Here is a 22,450-nt window from a genome sequence, read left to right as displayed (position 1 = left end):
TGAATTGAGCAATATTCTCTTCTTCATGTAAAGAATTTAGGGCAGCACAATGGTAAACTCTTGTGCTGGTGAACAGATGAGTTGACCTCAGTATAATGAGTCATGGTCATATACATTTCTCATCCCAGGTTATTTCAATTTATGCACATTCTTAATTTTGATGGTCAAAGGAAATTAAACACACCTTAAAATATGAATTGAGATGAGCAAAAAGGCAAACTCTTTCCTGAATGTTTTATGCTTGATATTTACTGAATGGTGTATTTTGTTTAAGTGGATTTGTTATTTTAGTGAAAACAGAAGCAAAAGTTACACTTACATCTGCTTGTTAATTACATAAATACAATGAGAAGAAAGCAAGCAAATTGCAGAGGGAGGCCTCTGCCTTCTAATGTATGAATTAAGTCTTTAGAGGACTAGACTGAAAGTTCCTGTAACTATATAATTTTTAACTCAGCAATTTCATTCAAACTGATAATTTCTTTAAATAGTGTTGGCAATGTGCTTTTTACTACACAAAACAAACTAAAAGCCTGGGTTATGAATACTTGCCGAATGGCTTAGACTTTCCACCTAAATTAAGCCAAAACTGAGGGCCGTATATAAAAAAGAACGTGGGCACCTCCAAAGGAGATACTGTACTGCTTAAGTCTTAAAAATTTCGCTCCTAAAGTGAAAAACAAACCCAAATTTACATCACCCAGACTTACTAAGCTTGGATCTGTCTTTTAAGTATGTGGTCAGTTTTAATCAGATAGTCAATCCCATCTTCATTCAACAAAAGCAATTATAAACTGTTCCTTCAGTATCTATGAGAAAATGGTTAAAGAAGATAATTTTGCCAAGATAGCATGAGATGGACAAACTGAAGAGAAACTGCCCCATTTGTGAAAGGACCCAGGACCCAATAGCTAATCCATTTGCTGCTGTCCATGAGAAAAGAAAAAAATGCTCAGAAGAAGCGTATTTTTTAAAAAGACCATTGTAAAACAATTTGCCTATGAATGTGAACAAATAAGGCAGAGTGGGTGTGTGCAATGGATACGTTTCATGTGAAAGGCAAGGAAGGAAATGGGAATAGCAGGCAAGTATGAGGGAAAAAAGGCCTGATGAATGAAACAGAGACAGAATGCTCTGTTCCTGCTCCTGCTTATTGAGATTTTACCTCTATGCAATTTTTATATTAACTGAGTTAAGGTAGAGAGTGGGATTTTCAAAAGCTTTAAATGAAGGATAAAATGTATTTTGCTTGCCTGATTCATATTTATGCCTTTGAAGATGTCCCGAAAGAAAACACCTTACTTACATGTCACACTATGGCTCAGCACCTAAGGCAGTGTCGTGAGAATCCGAATAATTGGGCTCTCAGCCTGATTTTACTGCAGTTGTGCTGTTTGACCTTCAGTGAGTGATGTCTTTGTGTCTTGTTTGATTGCATATTAAAGAAACGTTTTTCACAGATGAGAAAAGTGGCGTGAAATCTACCCCTAAACACGACCTTTAGTATGTGAGATAAAGCAAGGCAATATTTTGACATGTTTAACAACACCCACCTAACATTTTTCTTTGATGATACTGAAAAAATTGCTTCCCTGGTGATTAACGCTGAGGTCCTCTGTCATTCCTAAACATGTTACGTCTACTGTGACATGAAGAAGTAGCAGGGGAGAGCAGAGCATCTATAATTACATCAGTGTAAGATATGTAAAACATATCTTGCTGTGATGACCAGAGGTCCTTTCCAGACTAGATACCTGTGGCAGCGGAGCTATGGGCCACGCTCCAGGCATGCCACTCTAGGAGGGTGAGACAGACCATTTGCGCACCAAGTGCTTGGAAAGGACAAGCCAAGAGGGAGATTAAACCATTGCCATTTCTTTTTTTCAGCTGCTTCCCCTACAGTTCATTGTTTTTCTAAAGCCAGAGACATAGTCTGATGGTCTGATCTGATCTGTAGCCCTTGGAAGCTGATCGAGACTACTCAGCTCTCCCGTGAAAACAGAAGAGAGAGTGCTCCACGGTCTCTGCTTCCCCACACCTACATTTATCTGTATCATTAGCACGTTACCACATATAAGCTTTTGCCCTACCAGCTCTTGTTGGGAGATGATTTGTATTTCCAGGTAGGCCAGTCTATTCTCACACCTGCAGGTAGGGGTTTGGCAACATTAATATTTATTTTTGATCCCTCATTAGCTGTATTAACTGGTGCATGCCAGACTTCCAATCACGTAGTCTTTTGTGGTTTATTAACAGGTACCTCTGAAGCAAAAATTTTTCTGTCAGCTTTATGGTGTAGCCAAATAGTGGGTGCCCATGTTTTCAGTCAGTGAATATTGCAAGCCAGCCTTTGGGGCTCCAAGGCACAATAATATCTCTCAAAATCTCTTGAAGTGCTGCTGTAATACCACCATCTCCACTTGATAGCTTTCTTCTGAGAACTGCAATTGCTGTGTGAGTAAGTGTGTGGCATGCTAATACGAGCTCTTTCTTCCTGTGTACTCTGAATTGTTCATACCTGGCTCTCACGCAGTGTTTTACATCCATTAATTTTGAAGTGCTTTAACCAAAAGGTCACTTTCACTATTACCCCTATTTTGTAGCAGCTCTATAAGGTGTTTTGTCACCAAGTCACCCAACAGACCTCAGGTCCTCTCAAAGCTATATTGCATGCAAGGAGCTGATTTTCTTTCTTACTGTTCATCCTATGAACATCATCTGAAGCAATGTTTCAAATCTCTTTGTTGTCCTCACTGAACAGAAATTGTCTTAATCATCATCACAAACTAACAGGAATAGACAGGGCAGCCAACAAAGAGGCACTGCTGAATTACTGAGTACTGGCTGGCAAAAATGTTGCTCTTAAGAGGGTGCTGATGAGGAAAGTGACTGTTAGACCTGCCACGAGGAAGACATGCTTCTTCCCTTGGATCTTCATGTGGTACCTGTCCAAACCAGTAAGAACCTGTGCCTTAATAGGGAGTACCATTGTGCCTGCACTCCCTGAGTGCTGAGGACTGGGAGGAAAATCAGACCCCCAGAGGATGCAGCTCAGGCTTGCAAGAGCTGGTCAGCCCAGTCTGTGTCAGGTATCCCAGAAGGGATGCAGTTGTTATTTGGTCCTGATGTGTGTCTCTTGGAGACCTCCACTTCCCTCCAGGATAGGAATCTGGCATAATTTTAGTCACCATGATATCAAAATGCTAAATGTTAAAGATACTGAGGTACCTGTGCAGGCAAATGAAATCAGCCAGAATTAAGAACTACATAGATTTTCTTAAAATATTTCTAAGCATCTAATTGCTTCTTTAGATGTCTGTATAAAGTCTTAAAAATATCATTAAAAGTCTACAGGCTATAACTGCTTAGATAGTGAAATTTTGCTAGGACAGTTAGTGCATACTGTGTGCATTTGAGTCGGAGTCATTCATGTGTTCACATTTAAGTGCATGAATATGCCAACAGCTACATAGAAGATTTGATCATACATCACCCCAAAGACAAAGGCAAAACTTCCACTGGCTTTGCTGGCATGGTAGCAAGTCTAAAAAGACTTAATTTGGCCCGGTCTCCAAAAGCTGTAACAGAATTCACTCTGTGTTTGTATCAGGGACATATACAAGAAAATTCATGTTAGATACGGTCTGACCTTTTTCAGCCTAGTGTCTTTTTGTCAGAAAGATGCAAATTTATCAAAGCCCTACCTGTTCACTGGAAAGGTTGATTTTTGACAGTCTGCTGAAAGCCCTACTTGGTGCTTTCTCAAGTTTTCCAGATTTTGATTTGAAACTAGTCCTTATTTAGAAACATAAGCCAATTGCAATATTTTAAGAAAACTGAAAAGGTTAAAACTGCAACGAAACATTCAGAATATCTGAAACAAAATATTTCAGTTAACTTAAGGTGGACTTCTCTGGATAATCATTTTGACTTTCTGTCCAACATCAGGATTGGAAAATTTCTCACAGCCTCCATAATTTTCTCAGGATATGAAAATGGTATGTCACCACATTCTAGGTTTGTCCGTCTCTTACCCTGTGGCCTTGACACCCACTTTTGCCCCTCATTTTACACAGAGAACTTTCACTTGAGTTGAACAAACAATTTTGCTGCCTAGATGGTAAATGAGCCCACACCTCCCAAATATCACTCTAGTATTGAAACCACAGGACCATCTTTTCTGTGCTTCCTGTACACTTCCTGCTCACTTGAAAGCTGAGGAAATGAGGTATGTTGAGGTGTGAACATTATTAGTGTACTTGTTTGTATTGTGAAAGCACTAAGACAGCAGAGATACAGACCATGACCAAATATGGACCAGCGTGCCAAGGTGCTGGGCTCAGAAAAGAGAAAAAAAACCCTAAGAGCCCATTCCCCCAAGGCATTTACAAGAAAAATGTTAAACCAGCAGTAATATATTCCTTGCACTGCCCTATCCGTCTGGATATATGTGCAGGTATTGCCTGAAACTCTTAGTCAGGGCAAAACATAATGTTGGTATTGGTTTGGGACTACGCCAACGTGTGCCTCAATTTGTGTTCTTTTTTTAAGCCCTCAATTTCACTAACAAATCAGAAATGGGTCTTTGAAGGGTGGTTGGTTGTTGGGTTTTTTTTTCTTCTGCAATGCTCCCATTTTCTTCAGAAAGGACTGAGCAAAGGTAAGAGCAGAACTGTACCTGGCTCTGAGCCAGCTAAAGACAGTAGTAAAATGCGTACCCACTGACTGGCACAGCCGAGGCCACAGAGATGACACCCAAGTTCCTTGGGCCAGGGATAACTCCTTCTCTTAAGCGGCTTGAAAAATTCCAGCCAAGCTGATACCTATTTTTTTTAATCCCCCTAAGAGTTTTAATAGCAAGCTAACGTAGGTTCTCACTTTTGCACAGAAACCGTAGTTGCCTCTCTGTAGGGTGGCTGTCTGGTTAGCACAGTCAGAATTAGGAGGGGGGCTATTTTATTAGCCGGTAAAGCTGATTGATTTATTAGAGCAGAAATCTCTTGCTAGCTCCAACACAGGTTATTCTCCAAATGCAAACTCTATTTCATTTCACACACACAAAATAGCCAAAGTGCCTGTGTTATGAATAGGCCCCTTTGTTACCCTGCGAATCGACAAGACAGACTGTTTAGTTCATGTCTGTACATTAGCAAAGGAGGACGGGGTCTGTGAGACAGATGTGGCCTTTAATTGCATGGAAATATTAGAAGATCGTTAAGCCATTTTTGACAGGGTTTTCCTCTGACTGAGGGAGTAGAGCGTTGTTTCAGGGAAGGCGCAAGGAGCAGCCCTGTCTTGCCGGCCCCACAAATAGGACCTTGTCTTACTCCCTCACCCCAATGCTAAACAAAACCAGAGGAGATTTAGTCAGAAGCCCCACTTTCCTGCCAGAGCTGCAGAACTACATCTCAGAAAGAACTCTCTTTAAATTGCATCTGATAAAAGGCTTTTCAACACAGCTCAGGGGACTTGCCCTGTTAGAGATAAGACCAGCCGTATCAGCTCTGCTAAGAACATGGAGATGTGCCGAGAGGCCTGCTTCTTATTTATGTTAGCATGATTTGAGTGTAAAAAACTCTTCAGCAAAAGGAAAACATACTGCAGTCATCTCAGAAAACATCACAAAGTGTTGCATGTAAAGGCAGTCCTCTCTTCTATAGGAAAGCCAGCTTTTTTAGGGGGCCTAGGTTTTAATCTTAGTTTAGCTACACTCTACCAAATGACATTGAGCAGAGTGTTTGGTTGCTTTGCATTGGTTCCCATGCTGTAAAATTAATGTAACAACCTCACGTCTGTCTGCGTGGCACCCCTGAGATGCTGGCGTTGTCTATTAGGCACATCGCTATGAAAGTAGGAGCCTGACAGCTCCTTACTTCACAGTTATCAAGCCAGAGCTAATGATTTTCATTAAAAAAAAAACCAAAGCAAAACAAAACCAAACAAAAACATGACATTAATTGCTACAGGTGGGGATTTGCTAGGGGATAGCGTGGATCATGTGGAGGTCTGAGCAAAGGTCCTAGAGATGACAGAAACCTGACAGAATCAGCCCCAAACTGGCCCTTGGGTATACATGTTTTTAGCATCACCTCCAGCAGAGGAGAACACTGGGATGCAGAGCTAAGCAACCTAACTAAAGCCATAGCAATGAATCAGTCTCAGTGCTGGGATTTGACTGTTGGCAGCCTTGGCTCCCAGCTCCCTCCCTCCCAAACACACTGTGAGCCTGTGCTCTGCGTCTTGCCTGCTTTCCCTGCAGCAAAACATTCGAAACTCCCTGCCATGAACTCATTCACGGCCTCTGCCTCCCTGGTCTGCTTCAGCAGGGCCGAGGGGAGCTGGGAAGAAGAAGCCATTAGTTCTCACAGGTGTGGAAAACTGTCCCTGAGCACAGACTTCTTGAGGTGGCAGTAGCAAGAGACCTCATTTATCTAAGCAAGGCTCAGAGGCCTTCTCAGTACCACACTGATAAAACCAACAGACTTTCTGTTAATAGTTACTGATAAGAGATTTTGGTAAGTTTTTTGCTCAGCCTCAGAGGAGAGTAAGTTTTGCTTTTGTCTAGCACTTCTAGCCCTAGGATAATACTTGTCACTTCTATGACCTCCTTCTTCCAAGAACGTTGGAGCACTCAACAAAATCTGAGCTCTTTAGGGGGCACACATCATACAGATAGGGAAACTGAGACACAAGGACATCAACACAACTGTAAAAGAGCCATGTTTTTTATTTTTACTCTCACATCTGCTGTTGAGCTAGCCAGGAGGCAGCATTCACTGGCTGATTCTAGTAGATGGGACACAAGATGGAGTTAGCTGTATATATTTGGCCTGTACATTTGTCTTCAGCACCAGCTTTGCTATACCTTTAGGCATCAGAAGCTATTTTACTATTGCAGTTTCCTGAAACGTGAGTGGTGGTAGGGTAGTCTTTTCTCTGTGATGTTTGATATCACTAGGAAGAATAGCACCTTGTCAACTCCTTTTTGTATTGTAATGTTAACTTTGGGTTCCAGCCCAGGTGCCAGTATGGGATTTGGACCCATAACTTTTTGTCCAAGAGGTAAGAGTGATGGCTATCCCTGAATCCTTCCAGGACCTTTCTCTTGCACTGAAATTAAAACATCAGTGTTTCTTTGTAAAGAAATGAAAAGCCCCTGGGAAATTCCAGTGGTGTAAACTGGGTTTTCCTGTTCAAATATCTCGATTGAGATTGACAAAGAAAATATCTCAGTGTAATCCTGCTGAGCTGTTTTCCTTGGAATGCCACGAGCAGGCTTGTTCACAAAATCTCTGCTTTTCCTATAGGCGTATGCAGAAACAATCTCGTCACTGGAGCCACAGGGGCTGGGCTCGGTGCACAAGAAAAACACAGATCCGTGCCATCCCAGCAGGGTGGCAGCCGTCAGTTCCGCTGCCAAGTGGAGGAGACCAGTTGGGAACGGGATAAGGAGCCAGCAGAGGCTGGGTATTCTGCAGAAGGCATCAATGCACGGCTTTATTAAGCACTCAGCTGGGCAGTGATGGCACCTGTGTTTGCAGCCAGGATCAGTGGGCAAAGGAAATGGAAAACCTGGTCCGAGTATTGTTGCTAACTGCTCCTCTTTTGGCTGCTCTCTCTCACGAGGTTTAAACCTAATATTTTAGAGGGATTCAAGGGACTGTGGCTCCCAACTTCTGCTAAATGTGAGTGCAATTTGTGTAACTTCAGGCTCTTTTGAAAATCTCAACCTCGGGACTTGTCCACGCCAGTAAATGCCATTTTTTCTGGTTAAGAGGCAGATAACAGTTTCACAGTGCTCTATCAACCATATGCATATGCTTCTTGGGGAAGAAGTAGGTTCCTATGAGTCCTGAACCACCTCCCCCATTTCCTCTTATCGCCGTACTTTGTGTGATGCACACTTGACAACAAACCTAAGTAACCAGCTCTGGGCTGAAACACTGAATTTATGCTCTGAATATCATGAGCGCTGAGACCCTGAACACAGATCTAATCCAAACGTAGCTCAGGGACTGGGGCCAAACCCAGAACGCAAATAGACTTGGGCCCTAACGCTTGAAATCTCAAGCCACATCTGGTTTAGGATTCAGCTGCAGGACTGCGTTGGACTTGTATTTGCCCCCTCTGATATAGTGTCCAGACCTTGCAATATGCACTGTAGATGTCAGTGATGGATTATGCCTTTTATTTCCTTTTGGCTGAACCTTTCCATTGCTAAGCATTCCCTAGGTAAGAGGCGTTGAGCATTGCTCAGGACTCCTACCCCTGTTTCAGGGGAGAAGCACATACTGCGCTCTCTCCTGGAGACTCTGCTTTGATTCTTTCATGCTGTTGTTTTTCCTTAGTCTGGAATAAGTCATCTTGGGCTGAAAGTGCATGTTTTGTTCTCTGCGGATGGAAACATAACAGCACCCGATGAATGTTTCCTGATGGGCTTCCTGCGATTGTGAAGGGAATGGTGTCAGAGAACAAAACAGGATACGATTGCGGTGTTTGTGAATGTAACTGGGACAATGGTATCAAAGTGAAATAAAAAATAATGAATGGGCATTGGTGTAGCGGTGAGTCAGAGCTCAGAGGAACCTGAAATATTTGTGTCTCTCTAAACTGCCACCTCCCAGATCTTGAATTCCTGGGAGAACACTCTTCACAGTTTCCAGTGCTTTGGCAGTAGGAACCCAAACTGAAAAGATAAGATTTTGTGGTTTGCACCTATTCCTTCATGCTTTTAAGACTCCGCTTTATGTCCTTTTCTAAGGCAGCCTGTTAAAGAGGAGGCACATAGATGTGACATACCCTCTCTCATGACAAACCCCCCGTACTTTTGGGTTTCTCATTTTATTGTTTTCCTTTCTAGGGTGAATCATTTATATTGAAAAGATTCGATTGCTCTTTGCATGTGGAAAACAAAAACAGCAGGATTGTTACATAGCCTCAGTTTCTGGTAGGAGTAAAAATACCACCAAAAAGCTCTCCTTTCAGAGAAATGGTGGCACTACTGCAATAGGCAAATGCAGTTTAAAGTGAGCTCAAGTTTTCTGAAACAAAGTGCTTGGTCAGTCTGCAAACCCCTGATGAAATATTTGCCACTGAAAAGCAGCCTCTGGCACTACATCAAGGAGAGGAGTCGGGCGGTGGGTGCTTCAGGACAAAGCTGAGGTCAGCACAGAATTTCTGCGTAGCAGTAGACTGCATTTATTCTTCAGGATAGTTTGGGTTTGTCAGGAAGCCAGACTCTGAAACCATCTTGCAGTTTCCCTCCATGTGTCTTCAGCAGAAAAGACCATAAAAATGCTACAATAATATTTACTGAAGTGTGTATGTTCACAGTTATATCCATGTGTCTCTGTTTACAAATGCATCTGCTCAGTGCAAGTCAATTATTTTACAAGGATGAGGAAAAAAAAATTAAAAGGAAGGTGAACTAGAGCTAGGTGGATTTGACTGCCCAGCTCTGGAAAGCAATCACCCACACAGTGTCAAGTTATTCTTAGTGAGCGTGGGCAACTTTGGAGCAGAAAAGCTGTGGGCAGAGATCAGTGGTGATATAAGCGCAGTAAACTGGCCGAGGAGAGTGTTAATACATGGCAAAGGCTGATTGATTTTCTGGAAACATGACATGGCTTGGAAAAGATCTTGAGAGATCATATAGTCCTCCCGCCTCAGCAGAGTTATGCTGATTAATTCATGGAGGCGAATCCTTCTGTAGTGAAATTAGCTGCCAAAAAATGAAACCTGGCTCAAACCATGCCAATGGCAAAGCTTCCAGCACTTTTAACAGGCTTAACGTTTTACCCCCAAGGTTCCGTACTCATCCTACATCATCTCACATGTCTTGGTTGGCAGAACTGGGCAGGAATTCTCCCAAACCTTCTGGGAACAGAAGCCAGAAGCTGTGATTTGTCACTCATCTGCTAATGGGCAGACACCTCATCAGCTACTCCCAGCGTGTATCGGTACAGCAGGGTGTGAAGCACCCGAGACGGGTAGGAGTGCTTAGGGAAATCCCTGTCTGTAGGCCCAGGGATGCGGGTAAGCCAGCTGGAGACTGGCAGGGATGTTGCATGCTGCAAAGCACAGCTGCTGTTCTCTTTAAAGGAAGAGCTGCAGCACACCTCCAGGATTTAGGAACTTGTATGATGGAGATGTGATCGTCTATCAGACATGTCCAGTCTCTCTAGCCTCAGATTTCACCATATTACTTTTAAGAGGTCAAGAGGCCACAGCAGTAATTTGGGCAGGTTCTTTTTTTTTTTTTTTTTTTCACTTCCTCTCTTGGTCCTGCACTGAGGCCACCCAGAGGCATCTCCTGGAGGCTTCCCATGGGGCTGGGGCTGGTGCCTAAGCCTCCTTATCATCAGCCCTAATGCAGCAACTTGTTGGGGAGGAGTACTGTGTCCTGGTTATTCCCACTTGGTATTTAGCCTGATGAAAACAAACCAAAATAGGCTCTGAACCGATTTATGTGAAGTCTAGACTGAGAAAAAAAGTCGTTGGTCCAGATCCTATAAAGGTGTGCATGAAGTCAAGTGCTCTTCTGAAAACTGAAGTACAGAAGCATGATTTTTGTTTCCTTTTTGAGTCAGGTTTTGGGGATCTTGATATCAAAACAATAAAGCATTCATTTTAGCAGCCTTCTTTTATCCACTTGACATGAAATTTCATGGAAATAGTGAACATAAAAATAATAAAAAAAAGACATATTTCCTTATGAGAAATTCTGCAAAATCATTTTGCCCCATTTTTTAGCTAGCTAATTTCAGTGTGTTTCTGCTATTTATGCCTATCTTATTCCTGCTTTGTTTCCTCCTAGCACGAGTTACTAAGTTGTGGTTTCCCATTTATTTGAATTGTGAAGAAATCATGCTGTATTCTAAGACTGCCAAGTTAGGCTCTGATGTAGTACTCTGGGTGGAAAGTGAAAGAAAGGCAGTCTGAGCTGCAGAGGAAAGCTTGCGTCGTAATTTGTCCGGGTAGTTGACCTGCTTTGTAGTTTTGAGCAAGTCTCCAGTGCAGAGTAAAAGCAAACTTATTGCACTGTGGGATATCATCAAAATAACTAAATGAAAGCCCTCCTTTATACACAAAGAAAGCCTCAAATCTGCAGAAACTTCAACACAGTTTTAAAGATATGCTGCCGCCTTCTTAATCCTTACTCCTGCTGCAGCAGGGAAAGCAAGACTGCATCTCCTCCCGTCCCTCCTCCTCAGGGCAGGGACAGCTCTGCGGCACGGATTACCAGCATTTGGGTTGCCACAGCCCGAACGCCATCAGCTCAGCTGGAAAACAGCATGAACAGAACAGCTTGTCGGTCACTGTGCAGTGCTGCAAGTAGATAGAAGAGGTAAAGCGCAATGCACTTTGGCAGTGACGGCTCTCAGCCTGCTGTTTTCACTACAGCGTTATGATGGATCTCTGGTGCTGGCTGCAGCCTGCAAATCCTCCGCTGTAGAAGCAGGCCTTAAATTGATTGTGAAGGGCACGAGATTGGATTGTGGTTGTTAGCAATAAAATTCCTATGATTATAATTTTCCAGGGGGAGTTGTGTGGAGTCCCTGCACCAATCACATAATATCCTGGAAGGAAAGTGGGGTAGCGTGAGCAAACCTCAAGAAACGTGTGCTGAAAAAGCTGCAGAGGTCTTTCTTTTTGTTTTGCTTAGGTGTATTGTGAAGACTGGATATATTAGAGCATGGGATTGCAGTCCAGGCCTGGCTTTGAATTATCCAAAAGATTCCTGTTTGTGTTCCAGTAACAGCACTGGATGAGGCTCTGTGCCCCACAGAGCTTACAGTGTGCACGGATCAGGGCAACAGAAGACTGAAGGGAGAAAAAAGGCACGGACAGGGGAATGCTTCGCTAAAGGTTATGCCAAAGATCAAGGGCAGAGATGAGAATAATACTCTGCCTTCCTGCCTCCTAGTTCAGTGCCCAATCCATCCGAATTTGCTGCCCCAAGATCAACACAGACTCTGCTCCTTTTTAAATTTTATATTTGACTCATTTTCTTGTAAGTCTGATGTTATCTCTTTTCTGCTTGTATGAGATGTTGGCAGCAGAAGTGCTGACTTGTAAAACTGCAGTGCCAAAGTTATTTCTATGCAAGGAATAGATCCTGTGTGCTAACCTCAAGCCATGTGTAAGGCTAGTTGCTGCTGGTACCTCATATTTTGGTGCTTTGCATCGTACGTCTGGGCTCTTCAGACAGTGGGTCTGTGTTGGTAACATTCTCTTTACAAAAATATTTCAGGAGTGATTTTCTCACAGGACTAAGTGTGGCGAAAATATATAATTGGAAAAAAAAAAAAAAAAGAAAAAAGTCACCCCTCTAGAGGTGGAAGTAATCTTTCCATCCATGGCATGATGGTTCAAGTACTCAGCATTTTCTTCTTCTGTAAGTCAGACTTTGTGGAGGAGGATGAACCTTTGATCTTTAGCAATGCCTTTTAAATGTGGTTATGGCCAGAAAAGTGAATGTAAAGAGCTCAAAGTCAATATTCAGTGAAAATGCATTGCATGCACCTGAAAAAAGCCGTTATTGTAGACACTGGGTTATACCTGGGATGAAAGCACTGACTACTGTCACCTCACCAGCTCTTGTTTTCATGGCATTTCTCCCAGAGCTGAACCCAGGGAACTGGGAACTTCTAACGAGCTTTCCTTGCCAGTGAACTTTGGATAAGATTAAAAACCTGAACTTTTAGGGGCCTTGTCCGAGGCAAGCCTCTAGAGGTTAGCGAGGACATTAGGATATCCTGGGGCTAGCTCTATTATTAGTGCAGTCATCAACGCAACAAAGACTGTGTCAGGGACTGTGAACAGAAGAACTTTGAGGTAAATGATGATGTTTCACATCATATGTCTGCATTGCACAGTCACCCCTGATTTTTACCTGGGGTTGTTTCTCAGACCCATTCCGTTCACATATTGGCTCAAATGTCCTGCTCAATTCATTAACTAAGTGAAAACTTTTTCTAAAGCTTGCATGTCATCTCTGTTTCACAGTAAGGAATCAGGATACCTTGCTTGAAGCATTGGTGGGCTGTCAGCCCTCCCCACTGTGCTACCTGTGTGACCAGAAGAACAGACTGGCTTTCCTGCAGCACGCAGGGACAAAATCAAAGTGTACCTCACCTTACTGTGGCACTTAGACCTGGGACCTGGGTCTAGATGGCTCATCTAAAAAAAGGAAAAACTGCAAATTTGACCTATTACAACTATAAACTGTTATTAATAATAGCCATATCACATATATTCATGTCTAAGGGCTCCAGGAGTGTGTGCCAGCTCTATGCAAAGCTGTTTCAGCAGTCATAGCAATGGGAGCCCTTCATTTGTGGCAGTTCAGTGGTGGACTGCCCTGCAAAGGCTGGGGCTGTGCTTCACAGGGAGTTGAACTTGCCTATCGCTGCGCTGCAAGCTGCCGTAGACGGGACTTGCCACATTTATGCCAGGAATGTGATTAAAAACTGGAAAAACTGAAGCTAGCCTATTCCCAGAGGCAATATAATGTAACATATATGCCAGAATAATACACACAAGACCCCTGTCTCAGACTCAGTCTGGCCAGCTCAAGGACACAGTCCGGGAGGCAACAGCATGGGGGGAACCCTGGCGAGCTGTGGCCTGTCTGGTTAGGTTATGTTAGCACCTTTAATGCCTCGATGTGTTTTCCCAGTTGCCCGTCACCAAACGCTAAGTAGCTCTCAATTCCAGGGGACAGAAGTTTGCTCTCTGGTATTCAGTTTAACTGTTGATCTCTTCCTCAGCCAGAACTGAAGCCAAACATTTCCTGAACAGACTAGTCCTTCAAAACTGAATCTAGCCAAGCAGAGCCTCTGATAGTGAGCACAAAGAAGGTTGTACACGTTCCCCATCTGGGTCTGTAGCATGAAACTCTGGCAGGGCCAGCCAAGCCCTGTCCTCTTCCAAGAGAGTTAAACTGAGTCCCAGGTAGTCCTCACTGCTAGGACATTATCTGAGTGGTCCCCCATACTCTGACCCTGCCGACTAAAGGCTACCTGTTGCTTGCCACCCTTTTGTTTTTCTTCTAAGCTGTAGATGTACACACCACGGAGAAGCTGATTGCAGCAGGGGTTGGCGGCATGCCACCCAACTTCCCTTGCATGCAATCAGCAATACTTGTTTGCTATTTGCAGGCACGACCTGGATCGGATTGTAAGCAGGTGTTACAAGCCGCTATCTCTGCCTGATCTGCTCTGTATGTCTTCAGTTCCCCCGGAGCCTTGAGTCTGTAGCTTTTGTGGCTGTAACTAACTCAGGGTTTTAACTCAAACGATTCCTGGTTCAGTAACTGCTTGGGCCTGCCATGATGGCAGCCATCGCATTTGAATTTCTTTTCCTGTGTGCGACAGAGTTTTAAAGACGGTAGAGTTTGCATTCTGTATGCATTCAAGCAGCAAAATGCGGAGTTTCTCAGTGCAAATGCAGCCTGCCTGTGAGATTATCATTATCCCCGTTAACACCAGTTGCTGCTGTATGCAGGGCCTGGCAGCCGCTTTGTCTTTCAAAGAAGATCCTTATCTGAGGAGGCAGGCTTCTCCATCAGATATTCTGTATATCAGAGAAAAGTGTGTACTTGCCTGTGTATGTAAAGATAGTTGTACTTGGATGCAGCCCTAATCATTGATCCTAGTCCAGGGCTGTTCTTTGGGGTGGGGTTTTTTGGCTTTTTTTTTTGGGGGGGGGGGACGGGACGGGTAGCCAGAAAGATCCCTGCTTTCCAATTTTTTTCCATCAGAACCTTTCTTCAGAAGAAAAATGGATTTAGGCAGAAAAAGCATTTTCCCAGATATTGTTTCCCTAAAAAAACCCAACTTTGTGTATGTTTTTAGACTGGAAATCTCCAAAACCAAACATTTTTAAATTTCATTTCATGAATTTGCATTGGTACTCATGGTTTCCTTGCCTCTGGCCAGTAAGATGCATAGCTGAGACTGGGTCTAGAGAGTCGTAAGTCAGTCCAGCGCCCCAGGTATTTGGGGTTCACCTACCACCTCATGCCATAATGTAGGGAACCCCACATTTTTTTATACTGAGAGGAAGTAGAGACTTACAGAAGATGTGTCATTTAGGAACCCCTGCCTGACATCCTGACTTCAGTAAATCAGAGAAGCAGCAAGTCACTATATCCTTACCTCTGATGGAAAGGCTTGCTCTCTTTTAAGAGCCGTCACCAGAAGATCTCGTGTTCTTGTACCTTTCTAACACAGGTAAAGTTTATAGCCTGGAGATAGTCTCAATCCCTTTAAGGAGTTTCTGACACAAAGCTGTGATCATATAGGATTGCACCACAAGGAAATTCTTCTGAGGGGCACCTTCCACTCCCTACCTTCCTCTAATTAAAGCAGAAAAAGGGAGGGGGTACTTTTGAAAGGTTGTGCATCCACCACAAAAAAGCTGCTGGAAAGGATGAACACAGTCGGAGCTCCTTGCAACACGCAGCATTAGGCAGTGTGAGGTAAAAGCTCTCATTTTTGTTGTTTAAAGGCTGTAGCCATCTCTGCTGATCAGTGTGAGAGGTTGCTCACAAAATTTTTGCAGCAAATACTGTAACTTCAGCAGGACTTATGCAGATGTTTGAGGGTTCCTCCAAATTCAAGCTTAGTCAGGCCCACTTAAATTCTAGGCTACTCAGGCTTATTTGGTTTTGTTACGTGATCTGAGACCAGCGATAGAAAAGTGCTGATATTTGTAAATGCAGAGCACTGACCTGACTCTTTCTAAGTGGGTTAATTTCAAGCTGAGAGAGATTCTCATGTTTACCCAGTAGACTCCAACTATTGACATTTTTTGTGATGATATCATGAGCCTGGTAATATCTGATTTGCACTTAGATTCTCGTGTAATCGGAGGATTCCAGCAGCTGCACTTTTCTAAGTTTTCAGAATTTCTGTTTCCCTCCCTGGTTATGGAAGAATTTGCAAAACTAACCTCAGAAACAACTACTGGGGGGAGGCGGGGAGAGAGCAATAATTTATTATTTTTAAAAGCTCATGATTTGGACTGTGTCCTGTGAATTTTGAGCACTGAGGGTTTAGCAACACACCAGCTTTCAAAGCAAAGACAGTGTCTGTATGTTCACGGGTAACCCACTGCTGCATACACATCAATGTTACAGGTCTTTTGAATGCTCGGTCCACAGAGTAGGTGAGTCTGTTGCTGCCTTTGTTTCGGAGGTCTGCTCCATTAACTCACATTAAAGTAGTGTGTGCTTTTAGTTTGGGAGGTTCCTCGTTCAGTTTCTGGCTTGCCAGCCATAATGGCAGCTGTGTTATGTGCGGTTAACTTAGCTCCATAAAGAACATGCAGACCTTGTCAGATGCACTTTGAATAAGGCAGGCCTGTGCCAAAGCCTTTATGAGCCTGGCATGCTTCATTTAGAAAACCCAAGCGCATCAACGCAAGGAAATTGATAGTCAAAACTTTTTGTCAACATTTGGAGTTTCAGCAGGAAAAAAAAAAAAGGATAACAATTTCCTGTTTTTAAGCATTTCTAGAAATGCACAGTTTGGTAACTCACCAGTCCTACACTTCCCACAAAATAAACAAAAAGTGTAAAGTAATGCATTTTTTATCCCACCACTAACACCCATAACTCTGACCTGTACTGACTGCTTCTCCTTCACTAGTAACCTCAAAATATAAACACCGCACAAAACCCTTTGAAAGAAGATGTATAGACCTTCCAATGACACTCCAGAAATGTTACATACTACGTATCTCTTTGGTTGTTTTTGGACCAGCAAGTGCAGGCAGGTGGGCAGGTAACTATATGAAATTGCAGATGAAGCTGCTTACAGCAAGCAATAAGAATGATACAGCACCCAGCAGCCACCTTTACTGTTTGCAGAAGTCAAGTTAACCTTAACTCTTGCCCCACCCAGAGCAACACAGCAGCTAGCAAAGCAACCCACCCGTTTTGCATACGGGTTAATGGACCCCAAAGAGTCTGATTCAATCTGCAATCCTGGCAGATGGCAATTTCAGACAGTGCTGGGCAGCTGTGGGGCCCTTGCAGGTGCTCACCAGCTCAAAGAGAGAATAAGAGTGGAGTTACTAGTTTAGTCATGACTCTGAGCACTTGTTTCTTTTCTCCTCAGGAGGCTCTGTCGGTGGTGAGCGACGACCAGTCCCTCTTTGACTCCACGTACGGCGCTGCCACTCACCTCCCCAAGGCAGATATGACGGCCTCAGGGAACCCTGACTATGGCCAGCCGCACAAAATCAACCCTTTGCCTCCTCAGCAGGAGTGGATTAATCAGCCCGTCCGGGTCAATGTAAAAAGGGAATATGACCACATGAATGGATCAAGGTAAGGAAAGACCCTTTCCACATCTACTGAATCTTAAATAAAAGCAGAGCACGTATCGTCCATTTGTGCTTGTCCTGCATATCAACAAACTCCACTCTTTGTGCAGGACCATATCCCGCTCCCCCCGGAGTTCCTTTGTCACTCATTTTTTAATGGCCTGAGGATCTTGCTCTTGCAGTTCTGTGGCATGCATCTGTACCAGTCTCCATGATCGCTGTACAGACTGGGACATGAGACTGCCAGGACAGAGTTCATGCTGCAAACAACTGTTGTAAATTACACATTTCATCACTTAGTTCAGCATCCCACAAATGTGCCATGGTTCAAGGGGCTCCTGAAGATGGAGTCGGTCATGCAGTAATAGTTGGTGTTTATACCAGTGCTCCAGAGTGAAGCTAGTGAAAGCTGCACTAATGGACTGTATGGGCTTCACAGGAGGGCACTTCTTATTGCATCTGTAACTAGATTTGTGTCCCACCAGGGCAGAAGCAACCATATGAAACCGGAGAGCTATTTGATGGAGAAGGGAAAAAGAGGAGACTGAGGTCCTTTATGGCAGTCTATGAGGTGTAACAAAACAAAAGGCATATACCCACATCTTCTGTGTGAATATATGTGACCACTGGTGAAAAAGAGGGTTCAGGAGTAGATTTGAGCAGTGATGTTAACCATCAAAGGGACACTGGTTATGATGTATCCTCTACAGCTTTTAGCCAAAGAGGCTGGCCCCCCTTCATTTGTAGTTAGAGCTGGGGGAGAAGGATCATTTCCCTGTTCAATGAGAAATTCAAAGACTTGAAAACATTTTATTATCGCAGCTCAGATTGTCTCTTTTAAAAACTTTTCTACAAGTCCAAAGCCTAGGAAAAATTTTCACCTTCTTGGACAAAATCTTTAGGTGTAGAAATTTCAAATTTTTTCAGTTTTAAATATATACAGTAAAGAAAAACTATTTTATTTTTTAGCATTAGGTTTTAGAGTTCATACTAATTTTAAGTTTGATTTTAATTTCAAAGTCACAAACTTCTCTAAAATTTGTACCTTGTTAATACAGGACAGTTAATCAAGGATTTTTCTCCTTTAGGGTTAGTTTAGGGCTTCTGTAACAGCCTATTTTCCTGGTTTCTGAGAATGTAGCAAAGTGTAGAGTTTGAAACAGAAAGCAGCCTCGCACTTTCAGACTTCTATAGTGAGGTGATGGTGTTAAAGACTTCAAACAGCAGCATGTTTTTTTTCCTCGTAAGTATACAGTAGATGCTGATTTTACTATAAGATAAAGGTCTTTGCGTCAGTTGGTCTTTGATGGTGATCATTTGTAGACTGAAGCTGATCTTGCCCCGGCTGTACCTTAGTATCATTTCTGGACTTCATAAGAACTACATGGATTTTTGCACTAGTGTTTCCAGTCTCAGAATTGAGGCTGAAACACGGGAAAATTAGTTATTTCCTGAAAAACACCATCCCTGGAAAACACAGGCAAAACGATGGATCTTGAAAGTGCTAGCAGGTTGGGGTTTTCTGATAGTCACGAGGACTGCCTTTGGCTACCAAGGCTAGTCTTCTTAAACTATCCCTGAAGTCTTCAAGAGGGCAATGCAGAATGGGATCCTGACCGAATGAGCGAGGCTTGTGCATGGTGCTGTGCAGGTCTGACCTCTCCATCCTGCGGAGAGGTGAACCAGTCATGAGAACTGAGGTGGCAGAATCAGCCTCACGTATGGCACAGGCAACACGCTCCCACGATCATGTGGGGAAGCCCTTTGTAGCATTGCATCAGTTGCTCACACCCATAGTGTCAGACCAACACACAGAGAGTGTTTCCTCCCATTATGCTACTTGCCTGTCTCACTCTAGCAAATTCTGGAGGGCCAAGGGAACAAGTAGTTCCGTCACATCCACTGAGCTACCACAGGCAGCATATATTCGTGCTTTTCAGATCCTGTAAGCACGTTCTGTGTAGATTCTGCATGTGTCTGCACTTTTATGTCCAAATGTCTATGTAACATTCTCGTCGTATGTGTATTGCATGTACTTGGGAATGAAATGTATTGGGCTGTCCTTCCATTGTGATCTTTGTGTTACAACTTCCTCATCTGCTCAGAAAAAAAGGGAAATAATATTGCTTTGACAAACTTATTCATTAACAACTGTAAGTGCTCTGATACCCATGGAGAAAGGCCCTCCAGAAGTGTGTTTATTCTGGGCAAAAAGGAAATCCTTGTTTATGGGCTTGCTCAAGATGACAAGATTCTTAGGCAGAAACTAAGTGTCCTCAGTCTCTCTAAAAGAGGGGTAACAACTTCCCAACCTGTTAGAAAAAAAGAAAAGACTCTTTTGAATGTCAGAACTAAGCACTGAAATAGCTTCCAGCCTTGCCTTTTGATAACTTGTTAGCACAAGAGCTCCAATCCACCCAAGAAATGAGAACATTCATCTGGCTTATCCATCCTCTCCTCCATGGCTAAAAATTTGCCCTTTCCTCACATGTCCATCACAGTTCATTGTTACGGGTTGGGCCACTCCAGTTGCTTGTTCCTCTGCCCATCAGCTGCCTGGCAAAACTGACACACCATCTGAGCGGCAAATGCCAATCTCAATACAAATTAACTCGAACTGCAGACTGAATAACAAAACCTATTCCCCTCCATCTCTCTCTGCCTCTCCTTCTCTCTCTTGTTTTTCAAGCACGCTCTCTTACCGGGTTCCAGCTGCCTCATTAGAGGGAGCAGCCTTTATTCTGTGCTTCACCTGTATTTGAAGTGCTAGTGTTTTCTGCTTGTCGAGAGAATGGTTTATGTACTCTAGGGAGTGATAAAGCTATAGGAAACCTGACAGTGGAGGGAGCTGGATGATGGTAAGGGACAGTGTCCAGCTTTTCTTCTTTTTCTTAGCGACCAGAAGCAGGTCTGACTGCTGTGAGGTATAGCATGATGAGTTGGTTTGGTCCTCAGGAGGGTGGGAGAAGGAGTCTTTGAAGAACCTCTCCAAGCCTGTTTTGCAGAGCCGTCCCTCCAAGTGCTAAACAACATGGAAACCCTGACCAGCTTTCTACCCCATGTCAGGTTTTCCTAGTTTACTCCCAAATTGGAAAGAATTTCTCAGATAACTGCATACTAACTGTGTACAGGGGATACTCAGGCAATGGCAGGGATCTATGTTTTAGGTGAGAAGTTGGGACTTCTGTATTATTGCAAGATTCAGAAGTAGAAATTTTGTGAAAGTTTCTAGTATGATCAGACCTGGATGCAGTATATGGCCTCAAAACCTGTCCTTGCCTTCACAGACAGCTGCTTGCTCAGAACAAAACCCCATGCTACACTTGTGTTTCACAGTGATTAGCGTCTAAACACAAGACAGTTAAAATCCAACATAGAAAAATTAAAATCCTCGTGCTTCTTACACCCCCTTAGGTATTGGGAAAGGGAAATGGTCGTGTATTTGTAGCACTGACCTGTTGCACACAAAAAATAGAAGTCCGGCTTTTCCATGGGTTTACTGCAAGATGTTCTGTATACCATTCATCTCTCTTTGCGTCCATTCAGGGACTGGAAGCGTGGCTTGCAGTCTTTGTTCTTTGCTGGGTTTGTGTCTTTTGTTTATTTCATTTATAGCCCATTCAGGGAAAGATCTGTCTCCTACAATGTGCTTGTACAGTTTCCAACATACAAGGCCTGGATTTCTGTTAAGACCTTCAGATGCTTTTGTGATATAAATACAATCATTTTTATTTTTAAAAAATAAAAAATCTTTCACATTTTAAATTCCAGTGAATAAAGGAGGATGATTATTTAGAAAAAATACTGGGTTTTAACCCAATTTACAGTCCATTTTAATAAGATATTTTTCCTTATATTTTACATAAATTCCAAATGCAAAGAGTGAACCAAACAACAGACATTCCAAATTTTGACTGTATTTACTGAGCTACTACAGATCTGCATTTGTAGCTAAACTCAGAGAGTGATTTTTAAAAAGAAGTTACAAAATTTGTATGATCTTCAAATGTGAAAGAATATTCTAATGTGCTGGATGTGTGCCTAGATGCAGGCAAACTTCTCTGTGCAATTCCAACTGATGTTACAAATTTTGTCTAGCTAAAATAATGAAGTCAGTGCTTTGAGAATGCTTTGGAGACATTCTTTTGCTTCAGAATATTAAAATAATGCTGAGGCTCAGGGATCGCAAAACATTTTTTTGCCACAATAATTTTCTCAGAACAAAACAAAGGGACCATCTATGATGTCTATAAGAATAAAAATCCCCTTTAAGTAGCGTGTGAGCCCTCTAGTGGGATTCACTGTGGTGTTCTAGTCCCCAGCCAGAAAAGCAGACTGTGCAATTACCTACTGTTTGCATTTACCTGTATGCGATAAACACGATTCTTTTAGACCCTACCGAGCCTCTGTGCTTTCCTCATGCAGTCTGACTTTTGTTACCTGTATGTCTTTTTCCATCTTTTTTACAGCTGTCCCTTCTTCCTGCAGACTTACAGTCTTTTTCAGTGTGAACCTCCTCCTGAGCCGTTCCTGAGAGCGATGAGGCAGGGTTAAAGTGCAGTTAGGAGCTGTGATTCTGCCCTGATAGCTCTGTTCCCTGCCTGTAAGAGGGAACCACAAGCAGAATCACAGTATGTCTGTTCTTACTTCCTTCACTGAAAAATAAATAAATAAATAAATATATATATATATATATATATAAAATTTCAAGTGTAAAGATTAAAGCTGAGATGACCAAATGGGGACTTACATCAAAAAGTGGCAAATCTAAAAAGAAAAAAAGATGGGAAGAGAGGAGGAATGAAAGGATAGGAAGAAAAGAATAGAAAGAAGGAGGAAATATCCCACTGACCACAGCTGAGTCAGGTTCAGAAATCACTGAAATCCCTTGTTTTGCTCTTTCGAATGAAAGCCAGAGGTGATTCCTAGACAGAGGCCCTGGGACAGTAATTGCTTTATTTTCAGGTATCTGGAACACAGGCTGAAGCTGTACAGAGGATTTATTAGTCAATGCCAGGCTAGCTGCTTGTCCATTTTGGCCAGTCTAGCATAAACTTTCCCAAAACACCAAGCTCTTGGCATCCCTAGAGACTGCTACTGGAGCTGCTGGAACGAA

General features: G+C 42.9%; 1 protein-coding gene across 4 annotated transcripts in view; it reads left to right on the top strand.

Annotated features, from left to right (window-relative positions):
- The window catches only part of FLI1 (Fli-1 proto-oncogene, ETS transcription factor), an 88,757-nt gene that overhangs the window by 33,208 nt on the left and 33,099 nt on the right, over positions 1–22,450 (top strand). For all 4 annotated transcript variants that reach the window (XM_050910972.1, XM_050910969.1, XM_050910971.1 and 1 more), the window contains one exon: positions 17,127–17,338. In XM_050910972.1, the coding sequence (XP_050766929.1) occupies positions 17,127–17,338 (212 nt within the window). The remainder of the gene's footprint in view (positions 1–17,126; positions 17,339–22,450) is intronic.

The sequence above is a fragment of the Gymnogyps californianus genome, chromosome 25, assembly GCF_018139145.2.
Source record: "Gymnogyps californianus isolate 813 chromosome 25, ASM1813914v2, whole genome shotgun sequence".
Taxonomy (NCBI): domain Eukaryota; kingdom Metazoa; phylum Chordata; class Aves; order Accipitriformes; family Cathartidae; genus Gymnogyps; species Gymnogyps californianus.
Note: the sequence above shows the minus strand (reverse complement) of the source record. Positions and strands in the feature narration are given on the sequence as shown.